Source organism: Protopterus annectens, chromosome 5.part0 (genome assembly GCF_019279795.1).
Source record: "Protopterus annectens isolate FY-2018-M chromosome 5.part0, PAN1.0, whole genome shotgun sequence".
In the NCBI taxonomy this organism is placed as follows: Eukaryota; Metazoa; Chordata; order Ceratodontiformes; family Protopteridae; genus Protopterus; species Protopterus annectens.
In genome coordinates, this window is record NC_056735.1 from 1,471,446,767 (window position 1) to 1,471,462,552 (window position 15,786).

Genomic DNA, 15,786 nt, shown 5'->3' on the forward strand with positions numbered 1-15,786 from the left:
TGACCACGACCTATTCCTTATCCAACCCAGTGAGTGGGACATCTGTGTGTCTCACAATGGAGTCACCTATGACTAAAACATTTGATTTTGTGTTTTGCCTTATGGTTACATTTGGTGAGACACTGGTGCGTGCGTTTGTATGTGTACTGTGAATGTATTAAGTGAAGTGTGTTTATGTTTGTGAGGTCTCTGATCTTTAGGTAGTCTTCTAGTGAGAACCTCTGTATATGTAGGTTTAGGTGTACGCGTGGATGGTGCAGGAGGTGAAGTGTATGAGCTGACAACCTGCTTAGTATCAGATATACTGATTTGTGAGTGAGACAGACCAGATTCTAAATTCTTAACATAGATGCATCTCTCACACATAGAATTTGTGTGAATTAGGAGAAGTGGGTTGTCAGTTTACAGGAGGCAATTTCTACACTGCCACAGGATGCCCATGTCAATCATGGTGGCTGAAGAAATGGTGGGAAATTGTCCATTCATGATGCTAGGCAAAGTACTGCGGTTAGTAACAGGGACAGGACTAGAAGGACCAGGTATGGTTAAGGGACAAGAAAAGTTTCTAAACTGTGAAGGGGTTAATGAAGGGGTTAATGGGTAAGACTTGTGGAGGGAGCTCAGAGGCTCAGCTTCGTGTCTAACCAGGCAGTGAAGCACAACAGTGAGAAACCTCTGATGGAGCACAAGCAGTTAAACTAAGGGAAAATTATCTAAGACTTTCCATCTGTAACTGCCAATGGTAACCTCCACTGTATGGTAATGCAAGGTTATGTGGGTGATGTGCACCATGCACATCCGAGTTAACGCAGGCAACAAGTAGCAATGAAAATAAACCAATAGTACCACACTAGATAGGGCTCTGGGCCAACAATCACCAATCAGATAGGTCATTAGCTACACTCTACTCTCAGTAGGGTGTAAGTGAGGGGGGCTCTTTTGTGGAGGAAAGCTGGACTAGTGTTCAGAAACTGTAAAAACAGACTGCGTCCAGCAATTCTGAACCAGGTTTATGCTAGGCTAAAAGTGCAGGAAACAGCAAAAAATACAGTAAAATACAGTTTAAGAACAACAGCACACAGTGAAATACAATGCAAGAAGTGCAGATCAAGTGAAAATTATGCTTATTTTTCAGTAGCAGGCAGTGGATTCAGATAACACAGAAGATTGGTTGCTTGTTGCTAACCTCTAAATTAACCAAAGGGAAAGCCCAAGACTGAGACTTCAACAACCCCTAACTCAGATGGGTCCTTGGTTGCACACTTCTGCCACAATGGTGGAGGGGGCCTTCTTAATGTAAGGTGACTGGTTTTAGTGTTCAAATGATACCAAACAGTCTAGATTTGGCGAGCCTGAATTGAGCCTATGCTACAAAATGTAGAAGTACTAGAAATTCAAAGTGCAGAAAATTGACTCACAACTGCAAAAACAGTTTAAATAAAGCAGCAATTCAATAGAATACTCCGACAAGCATGTAGAACACAAACCTTCCTTGTGTGAAATAACTGGTCTGAAACCAAAGTGCTTAAACCACAACAAAGACACTTAGAAAAACAGGCACAATAAGCCTTTACCAGCAATTCTCAGCTCAGAAGGGCAGATGCCTCTCCTCCCACAAGGGTGTAGACCACAAACATTCTTAATGTAAAATAACTGGCCTGAAGCCCAAGGCTACTAAACAAGCAGTAATAAAAGCAGCAGAATAAATGCAACTGTACACTTTTAAGAACAAGCAGCAAAAGCAAACAACGTAATAAAGTAGGAAGAAACAAAAACATCTGAATAAAGTGCATTTTGTAAGTTAAGTGGAAATGGAGGAAACAAGATAATTCAAGGTTAAGAAACTAAGGTGGGTGGGCCTTCCCAACTGATCTCTCCATACTCAGCAGAATGGGCTGATGGGATGGGATTGGGAGGAGTGTTCAAAATCATATTTATAGTGGGGATGGGCAACTCAAATGCCCCCAAGTTTAAGAATAGAACAGTTGGGTGGGCAGGTGTGAAAAATAAAATGCAGACAGAGATCAGCAATATTCAGGCAGAGTACAGCAAGCAAGCCAAACAAGCATTTCCGCTAAATAGAGATGCCTCCAAATAATTCAAGCTAAATGAGGAATGCTATTTTTCAGCTCCTCCCACTAATTAGTTGATGTCATTCACTGTTTGCAAAGGACTTCTTTGCTAACATTTCTAATTGACCCTAGCCAAGACCTCTTAAAACTCCAACAGAACAGAAACTTAAAACAAAACAAATGTAATATAAGAAAAGGATAAAAAAAGGAAGTAACCAAACTTTAAATGAAAAACTTCAATTCAAAATAAAATGCAGACAGACATCAGCGATATTCAGGCAGAGTCTAGCAAGCAAGCCAAACAAGCACCCATTTATGAATGCTGATACTGCATTTATTGCTCAGCTAACGCACTCAGTGAGGTGTGTGTAACTGTAGCAAACTGCTTGTTATAGTTTCAGCAGAGTTTTTTTTTTTGCTCTTCATATTTGTGTTTTTTTTTTTTTTTTTTAGCACCTCAACTTTTGTGTTGAGGAAAGGTCTCTATAGGGCACCATATCTGCTAACAATGCTTCTGAGCATAAACACTTTCGTGAACCTTGGTAATTATAAAGAAAGAAAGGAGGACACTTCCTCTTTGAGATCCCAGCTGTTCCCCGAACATAGAACATGCCAGACTTTGCTGCTACATGTCATGGTAACTCTGGCAGACAGAAAAATACATTGAAGACATCAATAACCATTCAGAAGTCAACACTGACAAAAGACCATTATCAGAGAAGCTGAGGAAGGGGCTGCTGACCCACACAGATGTACGGTAAAAGGTTATACAAGTCTCAGTAAATCGGTAAAAGGATTTGGCTGTGACACTGACATGTGGCAATATACTAATGGGAGAATTCAGCCTGTGACTACTACCAGTGCAGGTACTCTACATGAATAGTGAAAACCTCCATCTTAAGGTAAGGAAAACAGCACAGTCAAGAACTTTCCATCATAAACTAAAAGTGCAGTCACCCAAGTGTTTTTCCACTCAGAGTGGAAACCAGAGGCATTATGCAACCTATGTAATACAAGAAAGGTTGAAGATACTGGAAAATATAGTGCTCACAGCTCCCATGACCAAGAATGGGATTGAAACAATGACTTGGGCTCCAGAAAGATACACATGGTTTCTTATGCTTGAACTGATGTTTGAGCCAAGGAGTCCTACAATGGCTAGAAATCCTTAGAATCAGAAAGTTTGGAGAGGTGGATAAAAAAAAAAAAGAAAAAAAAGAATAATGAAACTGTCTCCAGGGAGAGGCTGAAATTATAATATTCCAAGAAATTCTTCGGGTGGGAAAGACAATGCAGCTGTTTTAGCTTTCACTGCGACAAATCAAATAATCCATTTACCTCCAAACAGCAGCTAAGGTATGTGCCGGCTGAACTTTGTTTGAATTATGGTGCTCCAGGCATAGTACAGTTGTGTACACTTACCATAAATGTAGATGTTTGAGTGTATTCACTACTGTTGCAGTCATCACACTTGGGTTATCCTGCCAGGGGTAGTCTTCAGTCAGTCAGAATACCAGAGGCTTAGTATTTCTCCGTCGGTTGCTGTCGCTTCAGTACTGATGCCAGTTCATCAGGGGTATAAAAACAGGCAGCCGACACCATTACATCAGTTTTTCTTGCCCCAAATGTCAGGAGTCCCCAAATAGGGAGCTAAGTTATGGTGGAAAAACACCACCACTAAAAAGTAAATACCAATAGCCCTGTAAGGAGCGAGAAAGAGAGAGAGAGAGATACAAGGGGACTGGAGGGTGGGAAACCAGGACTGCAACAGTGAATACACTCGAACAGCTACATTTATGGTAAGTGTACACAACTGTACTATGTTCTTCATGTTTCACTGTTGCAGTCATCACACTTGGGTTGATTCCCAAAGCTGAAGAATGGGTGGAGGCAGTCAAGAAGCATTGGGGCTGGCTAGTATGCCCTGCAGAACTGCTGTTGCAAAGCCCACCCTGGATTTTGAAAAGATAGGCAGGTGGTAATGCTTGGTGAAGGTATGAACAGAACTCCAAGTAGCAGCTTCTAGAATGTCCCTTGTAGGGACTCCTCTGACAAAGGCTGTAGAGGTTGAAGTTGCCCTAGTGGAATGCATTCAGACTCCCTGAGGGGGTGGTTTCCCATGGTGTTTGTAACAGAAATGGATACAGTGTGCTATCCATTTGGAGATGGTTTGTTTTGATATGGCCTTGCCCTCTGCCCCTGGTGCAAAGCTGACTAGTAACTGGTCATATTTCCTAAAGGGCTTAGTCCTATCAACGTAGAATCAGAGCTGTCTGTGCACATCTAAAGAGTGCAGGATCCTTTCCCCCTTATTGTGAGGATTAGGGAAAAAGGTGGGCAAATGGATAGATTGGTTGAGAGCCACACTGGACACCACTTTTGGCATGAATGTTGGGTTAGTCCTGAAGGGAGACCCTGTCTGCATGAAAAATAATGAACGGTTCCACAGCCATAACTGCTTGTAGCTCAGACACTCTTCTAGCTGGAGTGATGGCCAGAAGCAATGCTGTTTTTCGAGAGAGGAATTTTAACTCTGTTGATGCTGCAGGCTCAAAGGGGGGTAGCATGAGCTTTTCCAACACAACGTTAAGGTCCCAAGCAGGGGTGGGGGCTCTTCTTGGTGGCCTTAAGTTGTTAGCCCCTCTCAGGAACTGCTTGATGAGAGGGTGAGAGAAGAGATGTGGCTCAGTGCTGTAATGAACAGAGATGGGAGAGGCATGGATCTTAACGCAGGAGAAGAGAGGCCTCCATGGAGTAGGTCTGCTAGGTAATCCAGGATGAGAGGTAAGGAGGGTTGTACTGTATCCGCTCCTTTAGTGTGAATCCAGAAAGAATATCTTTTCCACTTGACAGCATAGGATTTCCTTGTACTGGGTCGTCTGGATTAACGTATGACATCCGGTACCTGCTTGCTTAGGCTGGCCACTGGAGGAGAAGTCAAGGGATAAGCCAGGCTGCAAGGTTCGGGGTCTGCAACTGTGGATGCAAGAACTGTCCCTCCTGCTGAGTCGAGAGAGTAGGGATTTGGAGTAAGTGCCATGGAGGTAATGGTGACAGACTGTGCAGTAGTGGGTACCAGTGTTGGCGTGGCCAGTCTGGGGCAATTGGGATTGCTCTTGGTCTTTCCTCCCTTATCTTACTCTTGTAAGAAGAGGTAGAGGGGGAAATGCACAGATTGAGAGGTTTGCCCACTGGAAGGATAGGTATCCACTTTCCAGGCCTTGCTGTGAAGGACCCTGGTGAAGCATTTTGCTGAGCTGGTGGTTGTAGGGGGAGGCAAATAGGTCCACCTTCAGAGTACCCCATTTGTGGGTCACAAGGCTGAAGGTGTTGTGGTTTAATTGCCACTCCTGTGGGTCTAGGAGATTTCTGCTCAAGATCTCTGCCAGAGAGTTTTGGTTGCCTGGCAGGAATTGAGCTTGCAGGTGAATATGCATGGTTGAGGCCGTGTTGCACAGGGTCATGGCTGGCCTGCAGAGTGGGTTCCCCCCTGCTTGTTTATGTACCACATCACTGTGGTGTTGTCGGTTTTGATTAGTAAGGGCCCTGGTGAGAGTAGGAATCTGAAAGCTGTCAGAGCGTGCTGAACAGCTAGCATCTCTTTTTGGTTGATGTGCAGATGAATTTGATTTGGGCTCCAGTGGCCCTGAATGCACCTGCCGTCCAGATGTGCACCCTAGGCATAACCTGATGCATCTGTGGTTAGGGTCTGGGCGGTGTGGGGTTGTGTAAAGGGAAGCCCCTTGTTGTGGTTGCATGCTGCTGCCCACCAAAGGAACTCTTTCTTTAGACAAGGTATCATAGGTATGATAGTTTCCAGGTCCTGAGAATGCTGGCACCAAAAGTTTTTTACGCCCCACTGGTTTCCTCATATGCAGTCTGGCAATATGGAATTAGTAGAATGCAGGAGGCCATGAATCCTAGAGCCTGCAGGATTTTCCTTGCGGATAGCTGGGTTCTGGTGGCCATTTGAGCAAAGTAGCCTGTCAGTCAGGCTTGTTTTTCTGGAGTAAGGAATGCCATCTAGGATACTGTGTCCAAGCTTGCTCCCAGGAATACAAGTTTTTGACTGGGGACTAGTTTGGATTTCTTTTCGTTGATTGTGTACTCCAGGGAGATTAGAAATGTCAGGTACTGCAACAGCTTTTCCTGACTGTCTGCCTGAATTAGGTAATCATCCAAGTAGGGGTAAATTTGAATATTTCTCTGTCTGCAATAGGCAATGGCTGGAGCCAGGCATTTTGTGAAAACTCTGGGAACAGTGGATAAGCCAAAGGGAAGTGCAGAAAACTTATAATGCATAGATCCTGCCCTGAAAAGTAGATATTTCCTGCAGGAGTCCCTTACTGGGATATGTAGATAGGCCTCCTTTAGGTCTACGGTGGCTACCCAGGCATCTTTGGACAGCATCGAGAGAAGCTGCTGTTGGGTGAGCATTTTGAATGTTGGTACCACCAGGAAGGTGTTTAGACTGGATAGATCAAAGATTGGGCGCTGGGTGCCCTCTTTTCTGGGTATCAGGAAAAGTCTGGAATAAAAACCTTGGCCTATCTGTTCTGTAGGAACAGGCTGAATTGCCCTTATGGAGAGCAGGGAGTGAACTTGGTTTTGTGCCTCTGCCCACTGGTTTGGAGGAAGGTCTGGGAACCCTTTTGGAGTTGGCAGCGTGTGGAAATAAAATTTGTACCCCTGGGATACTATGTTGAGGACCCATCGAACGTTGGTGATGGAGGTCCCGTTTTTTGCATGGTGGGCAAGTTTTCCTCCTAGGGGCACGAGCAATTGGGCAGAGGTGAGGGGTGGAGTTGAGAAGTCATTGTGAATTCTTTTCTTAAGGGGGTGGCTTAGCACTCCCTGCTTTAGAAGTGGAGGTACGCCATTGTTTAGATCTCTGCATACCCTGAGATTGTAATCTAGGGGGGGGGGTCTGTTTCCTCTGGGTCTAGTTTGAGATGTCCTTGAGGGTGCTGGAAAGGACAAATGTTTTGAGGGGCAATGCCTACTAAATCTTGGAGGCTGCATTTGCAAAACACTTTGACTATCTGCATAGACTTGGCCTTTTCTTCCATATTTTTTAAAACCTCTTCTGCTCTGGTGCCAAACAGATTGTCCTTGTTTAGAGGAGCGCCTAATAATTTTGATTTGACAGTTTGGCAAGGTCTGCTCCTTAAGCCAGACATGTCTTCTAAGTACAGAACCTGTGACTGCTGCCCTGCAAGATGCTTCTAGGGCATCAAACCCACATTGCAGGGTATGCTTGCTGACTTGGCTTGCAGAATGCATAAGCTCCTGTAATTCTTTATTTTCTGCACAGTCAGGAAAGATAGATAATTTTTGATTAACAAGTTCCATAGTATGTTGCTGGTATTTCAGCACGTGGAACTGACAAATTAATTCTCTAATGGCGAGAGTTGCAGAGGTGTATACTTTTTTACCCCATCTGTCTAAAGCTCGGGAATCTCTGGCCGAGGGGGTGAGACTCTTAGCTGTAGTTGCTTTTATTCCTTTAGGTCCTTGGGAGATGACCTCTGGGTCAGCAGTAGGATTTTTGAAGAGAAATTTGTGAGTCAGGGACTCTGTAGTACCAGTCAGATTTCCATGGAGCGGGGGTAAAGTATCAGGAGTTGGATTGGATTCCATAAAGACATCATCCACAACATCCAGAACAGGAGTAGCTAAGGGTCTGTGCTGTGGTAGATCTAAAAATTCCCCAAGACTCTTTCTGGACTGAGGATAATCCTGGCCTTTCCAATGGAAATGCTCTCTCAAAGTATGTAGGGTTTCACCAAAAGAAAAATCCCCTGGAGGGGAGGCAGAAGGAATGGATTTTTCTGCATCTGAATCCTCATAGGCAGATAAGGGCATGTCTTCATAATCAGAAACCTCAGAATCATCGGATTCTTGGTCAGATAAAGCTGCTGGGGACAAGTTTCTCTTTTAGCAGGGGAAGGCTGGCTTCCCCCTAATCAGCATGAGAAGGTCTTCTGCCATTTTAAGCATCTGAGATTGTGGCAAGGAAGCAAGCGCTTGAGATTGGGTCATTGGTTTTTTAGGCGTAGCTCGTACTCTTGGCCTTAGAAACTCTGTAGTTTTAGAAAGAACTGAAGCCGCGAGAGAAGTAGTCGGTCTGTGTCGAATATTGGAAGTGCGAAGAGCTTCCTCAGAAGCCGATGCCTGCACAGCGGCTCTGGACCCATCCAAGGTAGAGACATCCGCAGGTTCTGTAGTCAAAGAAGAGTCTCGCAGCATACCAGACTCCAAACGGCTCTCAGTAGTGGCCTGTGAATCCATCGAAGCGGGCATCAGGGGCTGCAAAAGCACCTCACTGAGTAACAGCAAACTGGTGACTAGCTTAACGGAAGCGTTGGCGGCAGTTTTGGACCTGCGCGGTCTGTCTCTGTCTTTATCCTTATGTTTTTTTCGGAAGATCGGTAGTCTGATGGCTTACCAAAGCCATTTCGGAATACGGAGATCAAGAACGAAAGTATTTAGCTACAATAAGGGCCCGACAATGAATAGTTCAGGCGTTGAACAAAGCACAAAACTGATAGTGAGGTACGTAGTGGTCTGGGCCTAAACAGGTGACACAGTAAGAATGGAAATCTTGGTGTGGTATTTGCTTTCCACAGGCGAGACAATTGTTAACTTTTTCGGACATCGGTTAGAGCAAGAAAAAAAGGATCCCCAACAGTGTACTTAGCTTTAGAAGACTCCAAGATGACTCAATTTCGGAAACGAAAACTCAGGTAGCAGCCGACCGGCACTCGTGCAAACTGCTTCTGCTTCGGGCTCCTCGGCAAGAAAGACTGGCGTAATGGTGTTGGCTGCCTGTTTGTATACCCATGACGACCTGACGTCAGTACTGAAGCGACAGCAACCAACGCAAAAATACTAAGTCACTGGTATTTGGGCTGACTGAGGGCTGCCCCTGGCAGGATAACCCAAGTGTGATGACTGCAACAGTGAAACACGAAGAACATCATCTTTTACCTGTAACAATACAGCCTATGGTGTCATGGGCAGACAAAGTGAAGAACACCTGAAAGATGAAAAAATGGAGGGAAAACCTACACATCAGATGCATATCTCTCAACTGTACAGATTTTCGCCTCATATTTTTGGTCCGTTATTTCATTAAATTGTGGTTTTCTGGCTCATCAGTGGCAAGTCATTAAAGACTGAAGTTAGAAAATAATGACAGACATTTGAGTTTCAGGCTTCATGCCCTTCAGGAAATTCATGCGAATGCAAAACCTGTTATTCTATCAACTTTCTAAGTTTGTAACAGTGGTATTTAAAAATTGTCCCTATTTTTGGGAGGTTGTCCCACTTTTATTTATGGCTATGTCCAGATTTCTTGCTCCAAGAGGTTGATAGGTATGGTCAGATGACCAAATTCATCCACAAGCCATTCATGATTAAGGGCTATTATCAACACTGCTGTGGTCACCAGATGAGTGAATACGCCACTATTTCTATGTTTTGGAAATATCTGCCATGGAAATGCCTCTGCTTACCTTATGAATAACACTGTCCAATGGCTTGCCTCTTGAAAGCATTCTCTATAGTTAAACAAATCTGCATAATACTTTACTTTCAGATGTGCCAGTAACATAGCTTAATAATACCAATCTTCTCAATCTAATTTGTAATCTTGGTAATAGATTACTGATCAACGCAATGTCCTTACTCTTAGTAGTCCCATATCTACCGATCAGGGAAGTGCTCCACAAGATGTGCATACAAATACTTTGCTTCCTGAAATCAATCACAAGAAAAACACTTGCTTATAATTTCTGCTTTCTAAACTGGTGGTACAATTTTTTGCACATTGGACATTTTACTAAATTCCTTTTGTTTATAACATCTTTACACCGAGTTACGAGGCACGTCTTGGTCTATGGTCTAAACCGTGATTAAAAGGGTCTCTAGATCATCCCATCTACCTGTTTAATAAATAAATAAACCATTAAACGCAGCGCCTAAAAGAATATCTGACATGGTAATGTTACAATTACAGAATGTCCACACTAACAATGGTGATCTACACATAATACTACGCATACTTATTGCCATATACGCATGCTTATTTTGCTAATATACATCCAAAGACACTACACTCTTCTTCCAATGATACAACCTCTCCATGTTTTGCACATGATTATACAAAAAAAGGAATTACTCTGCTGGTCTTGTGGTCATTTATCAATCTCATGTTCAGCAAAACTAACACTTTTCAAAGAGGTAACCCTGGCAATGCTCCACTTATTGTCAGGTCCAAAGGTTGCACAACTTTCATACAAAGTACAGCACCCTTTACTCTCCAGTCTCTATGCTCATAACACTGTAAAGTGGTATATAGTCTGTACCAAGTCTCAGGCAACAAGCTAAATTCAATTACTAACTTGGAAGTGCAGATAACCTTCTGAAATAATACTTAGAACAATCCAGTTTTTAACAAATTATGCATATAAGATTAAGTGTAAAAGGAATGAACAATAGAAATTTTAACATTTCTGATCTACAATGTGAAAATGAAACAAAGTTTTGTTCTTACTTTACCCTGCTACATAAAACACATCTGCAGGAGCTTTTGACAGCTATTTGCAATCAAAGTTCATGCCAGTAAAACTTTATTCCTGTGTTCATTTTTTTTTTAATTAAAAGTCAAAGCAAATAATACACGGTCTCACCAATACACCTACAAACATTTCTTGGAATATTAAAACAATGCCATGATTAAAGTTATTTGGATGGTACCTTATTTCTTTCTAATTCTTCAGGCTGACCTGTTCCATTCTGAAGTTTTTTGGGATCTTTTACTTTCACTGTGAAGATCCAACCACTGTGGTCAGCTCCACCTGAAGCCTGTTCGTCTGCTTCCCTTAATTAAGACAGACAGAGAGGGATAAATTAAGACTTTTTCACATTCACAAACTTGTCATTGTCAATAATTCCAACACTTCCTAATGGTTTGAAAGTTCTATAACAAGATCAGACCCTAAAGTTTCAAAAGTGATTATAACTATGACTACATTTCAAAACACAAAACTCCTCCTCCTTTATAAGTGTCAGAGACCTGGTTCAAGGCTCCAGAGAGCACCCCTGCATTACCAGGCTATTAATTCATACCACACCTTTCGGCCACTTAACCTGGACCGAAACACTACAGGCGGAGGCGTGTCCATATTCATTAAGGATATCCACACCTCCAAGCTAGTTGCTCAGCATAATGCATCCAAGATTATCTAAGTGCAACTAAATCTGGGCAATCCAAATTGTAACTTGCTACAGATCCCCCAACCCTGCCCCAGGATTCCCACTCCTCATTTCTTGATACACTGGAAATTAGTAGGGTAGAACCCAACACCCTAATAATGGGAGATTTCAACTACCCCACTATTAACTGGGAAAACTACTCACGTACAAACTCTTTTGCTCAACGTTTTCTGGAATTCATAAATTCCAATGCCTTAGATCAACTTATCCACACCCCCACCAGGGGCAGCAATATCCTAGACATGGTCATTACCAACATGGGCGACCGGTGATCCACACCAGAGGTCAATTCCTCGTTGATCAGATCTGACCACAACCTAATCACCCTAGACACCCCCCCCCCAATTAGGGAAACCACCGTAAAAAATTTCTCCAAAGCCAACTTCACGCTTCTTAAGACAGAATTGGCAAACTTCACGACACCCATGCAGACGGACAATAGCAGTACAACTGCTGAATCCTACACAAATGGACTTTATAAGCACTTACACAAGTGCACGAATCGTGCTATCCCTAACAGAACCAAGATGCTATCCTCCAAAAAAGGAAGCCAATCTGGTGGTCCCCTGCCATAAACAAACTCTACAACAGAAGAAAGAAACTGTTGCAAAAAAAGAGTAAAATCCCGTGACTGGAGGAACTCCCAAAATCCTCCAAAGTTAGTTACGAAAACAAAATCTCCACTGATTCTAAAGACAACCACAAAGCATTCTATGACTATGTCAAGATTCTCAATGGCAACACTCAGATCTGCTCTGAGTTACAGCACAATGGCACTAAATATACAGAACCAACTGATATTGCCAACATCCTGGCAGATAGGTTCAGTGTTAACCTTACCCCCCTCTCACCCCCTAAAGGGACCATCTCTATACCGGAAGAATGCAAAGTTCCTGTAATCACGGCTGCACAGGTAAAAACAAGAAGTTATGTACTCACCATAACGTTCGATGTATGTAGTCCATCTCGCCTCAAATTCTTACCCGTGGGTTCGGAGCTGAACCTCGGCTCCGACATGGCCATACTCTAGCTCGAAGTCTTTCAATTGGCTGGGCTAAGAGGTATCCCATGCTGCACTGCTCCCTTTCCCCAGATCTTGTTTGCTGCAAGCTCAATCACTCACCCTCCATACATATAACACATAGAGAAGGAAAAACATTCCAACAATAAAAGGAGTACCGGAACCAGACCTAACCTCTAGGTCTTCCAAGATGGGGGAAGGTGGGGGTAAGTAAGAATGTGAGGCGAGATGGACTACATACATTGAACGTTATGGTGAGCACATAACTTCTTGATGTTATGTAGTCCAATCTCGCCTACATTCTTACCCGTGGGACAGCGCCCCCAGCACCTGAACCCTGGGAGGCTCAGTGGAAAATACTCCTGAGCACTGTGGAACCAAAGGAAGATCTGCCTCTGGATACCAAATCCAATTTGTAGTGAGTAATAAAGGTGTGAGGAGATGCCCATGTAGCCGCAGCACAAATATCATCCATAGACATCCTGGCCTGAAATGCTGTAGATGTAGACATTGATCGGGTAGAATGAGCCTTCACTCTAAATGGTAAATCTTTACCACCTGAGGCATAAACGAAGGAAATACAACTAGAGATCCATCTAAACAAGGTCACTTTGGAAACAGGAGACCCAATCCTATTTTCTGAAAATGAGACAAATAACTGATCCGATTTTCTAAGATCCTTCGTTCTATGCAAATAGAAATGCAGCTGTCTGTGAACATCCAGCTGATGAAATTTAAATTCTGCCTTATTAGAAAACTCTGGAAAAAATACAGGCAGTTCAATGGATCGGTTGAGATTACTAACTAAAGCCACTTTCAGCATAAAGGAAGGGTTTGGTCTGAGGGAAATCCTGTCCTTGTGAAATAACAAGTAAGGCGGTCTGACTGACAAAGCTTGGAGTTCAAGACACGTCTAGCTGAAGTGATGGCTGCCAAAAAGATTGTCTTCCAAGTCAAATATTTCAATTCACAAGTAGCTGCAGGCTCAAAGGGGGATGAAGTGAGATATTGTAGCACAAAATTTAGGTCCCAAGGCATGACCGGGTCAAAGACTGGAGGGCGAAGCAGCATAGTGCCCTTCAAGAATGCCTTACAAAGTCTATGTGCCATTAGACTGAGTTCATTAGCGATGTGAAATGTGGAAATAGCCGCCAACTGGACTTTAATGGTTGCGGCTGCTGACCCCTGATTGAAAAGCATGGAGAGAAATTCCAGAACTGAAGAAATTGGAGCTGTATAAGGATCAATTTGTCTTGCATGAGCCCAGATGGAGAAACTTTTCCATTTACTGGAATAAATCTTTCTGGTCAAAGGCTTATGGGAAGAAGACAGAATATGAAACACTTTCGGAGAAAAATGATGAAGCCTGACTAGTGATGGAAGTGGAGTAGACAGGCGGTCAACCGGAGGGTTTGAAGAGAGGGATGGAACTGCCCTGATATATGAGTCAGTAGATCTGGCTGTGGGTCCAGAACCCAGGGTGCGTCCATGAGATAGGGATGGAGAAAGGGGAACCAAATTTGATGAGGCCAGTGTGGAGCAATCAGAATGGTTCTGCTTCCCAAGGATTGCGCTTTCTGAATAACCTTTGTCAGCAGAGGAACAGGCGGGAAGGCATAAAGTAGACCAGAGGGCCAATCGTGAACTAGAGTGTTCCTGGGTGACTCCCCCTGAGGGGGGATAAGGGTGAAGTAGCTGCTGCACTTGGTATTGAGGGGACTGGCAAATAGGTCGCAAGGCTGACCCCATCTCCAGAAAATCTGCTCCGTAACTTGACTGTTCAGGGACCACTCTTGAGGCATAAGAATAGCTCTGCTCAACCTGTCGGCGATCACGTTGGACTTCCCCGGAATGTGCGTTGCTAAGACACTGCCCACTCCCACACTCGAATGGCCTCTCTGCAAAGGGGATACGACTTGGTTCCTCCCCGCTTGTTCAGATACCATACCACCGACATATTGTCTGAGTGGATCGCAATTGTCCCGAGAGGAAGAAAGCTCTGAAGTGCGTGCAACACTAGTAGCACTGCTCTCATCTCCAAAATATTGATATGCAGATGTATCTCGTGTTCCTGCCATGTGCCTTGGACTGTCCTGCTGAAATAATTCCCCCCACCCCATCTGGGAGGCATCCGTGGTCACTGTGGCAACAGGAGGGGATGGGACGAAGGGTTTTCCCGCATTGAGGTTGCTGGTGTGGAGTCACCAGCATAGATCTTACTTGCAGCTGTCTGTGATCATTATGAGATGAGAAAGCGGAAGATGTTGTAGGGACCACTGGGAGAAAAGCAGCCACTGAAGGAGCCTCATGTGTAGCCTCTCAAGAGTAACCAGCATAATTGTTGCAGCCATCGTCCCTAACAATTTGAGAACTGTTTTTGCCTTCACTTTTTTTAGAGGGAGCAACACGTATACCTGTTGTTGCAAACCTTGAATCCTTTCTTGTGGTAAAAACACCCTCATGAGCACGGTGTCTAACTCGGCGCCTAGAAAGGTGACACGCTGCGACGGCAACAAGGCAGACTTTTCCCAGTTTAGAGCGATACCCAATTGTTGACTCAGCTTGATAGTGGCATCTCTGGGTCTGTAGTAGTAGATGCCTGGTGGTGGCAGAAACGAGCCAGTCATCCAGGTACGGAAACACTTGGAATCCCTGACGTCTCAAGTGAGCCATCACCACTGCCATACATTTGGTGAACACCCTGGGGGCTGTGGTGAGACCAAAGGGCAGGGCACGAAATTGAAAATGACTGGCTCCCAGTCAGAAGCGTAGATGACTTCTGGATGCCCTATCCATCTTTATATGGTAGTAAGCATCCCTGAAGTCGATGGAGCACATCCAGACTTCTTTTCCCAACAATGGGAGAATAGATTGCAATGTGACCATTCGGAACATGGACTTCTTCAAGTGGAGGCTCAAGCAGCTGAGATCCAAGATGGGTCTCAGGTCCCCTGTTCTTTTCGGCACCAAAAAGAATCTGGAGTAAGTCTCTAATCTGATCTGGTCTGAGGGGACATGCTGGATGGCTCCTTTTTCTAGCAGCTAACCTCTGACACTGAGGAATCCCTTTGATTGGGTGGAACATCTGGGGTTCTTTTGATCAGTGGGGGGGGGAGAAGAGAAGGGAATGTGATATCCTCCGGAAACTATTTTTAATACCCACTGGTCCTGGGTGATGTCTTGCCAGGCTTCTGGGTATAGTGAAATGCGACCCCCGACTGGCTCTGGAAACGTGCAGTCGGGCCTCCCATCAGGAGCGGTGGTAGGGAGAACCACGAAAGAATCACGGTCTCCCTGGTTACGCGGACCTCCTCTGCCTCTAGGGCGGCATCTACCTGAGTTACCACCCCCTCCCCCTACCTCTGGAGGGGGAATCTCTTTGTGCGTCATGAAAAAACCTCTGCGATTTCTTGA

General features: G+C 44.2%; 1 protein-coding gene across 1 annotated transcript in view; it reads right to left on the bottom strand.

The window, feature by feature from the left end:
* Positions 1 to 15,786, bottom strand: part of LOC122802388 (serine/threonine-protein kinase 24) — a 1,288,879-nt gene that overhangs the window by 207,585 nt on the left and 1,065,508 nt on the right. Inside the window, exon 8 of the mRNA XM_044072014.1 lies at positions 10,833 to 10,956. Within this exon, the coding sequence (XP_043927949.1) occupies positions 10,833 to 10,956 (124 nt within the window). The remainder of the gene's footprint in view (positions 1 to 10,832; positions 10,957 to 15,786) is intronic.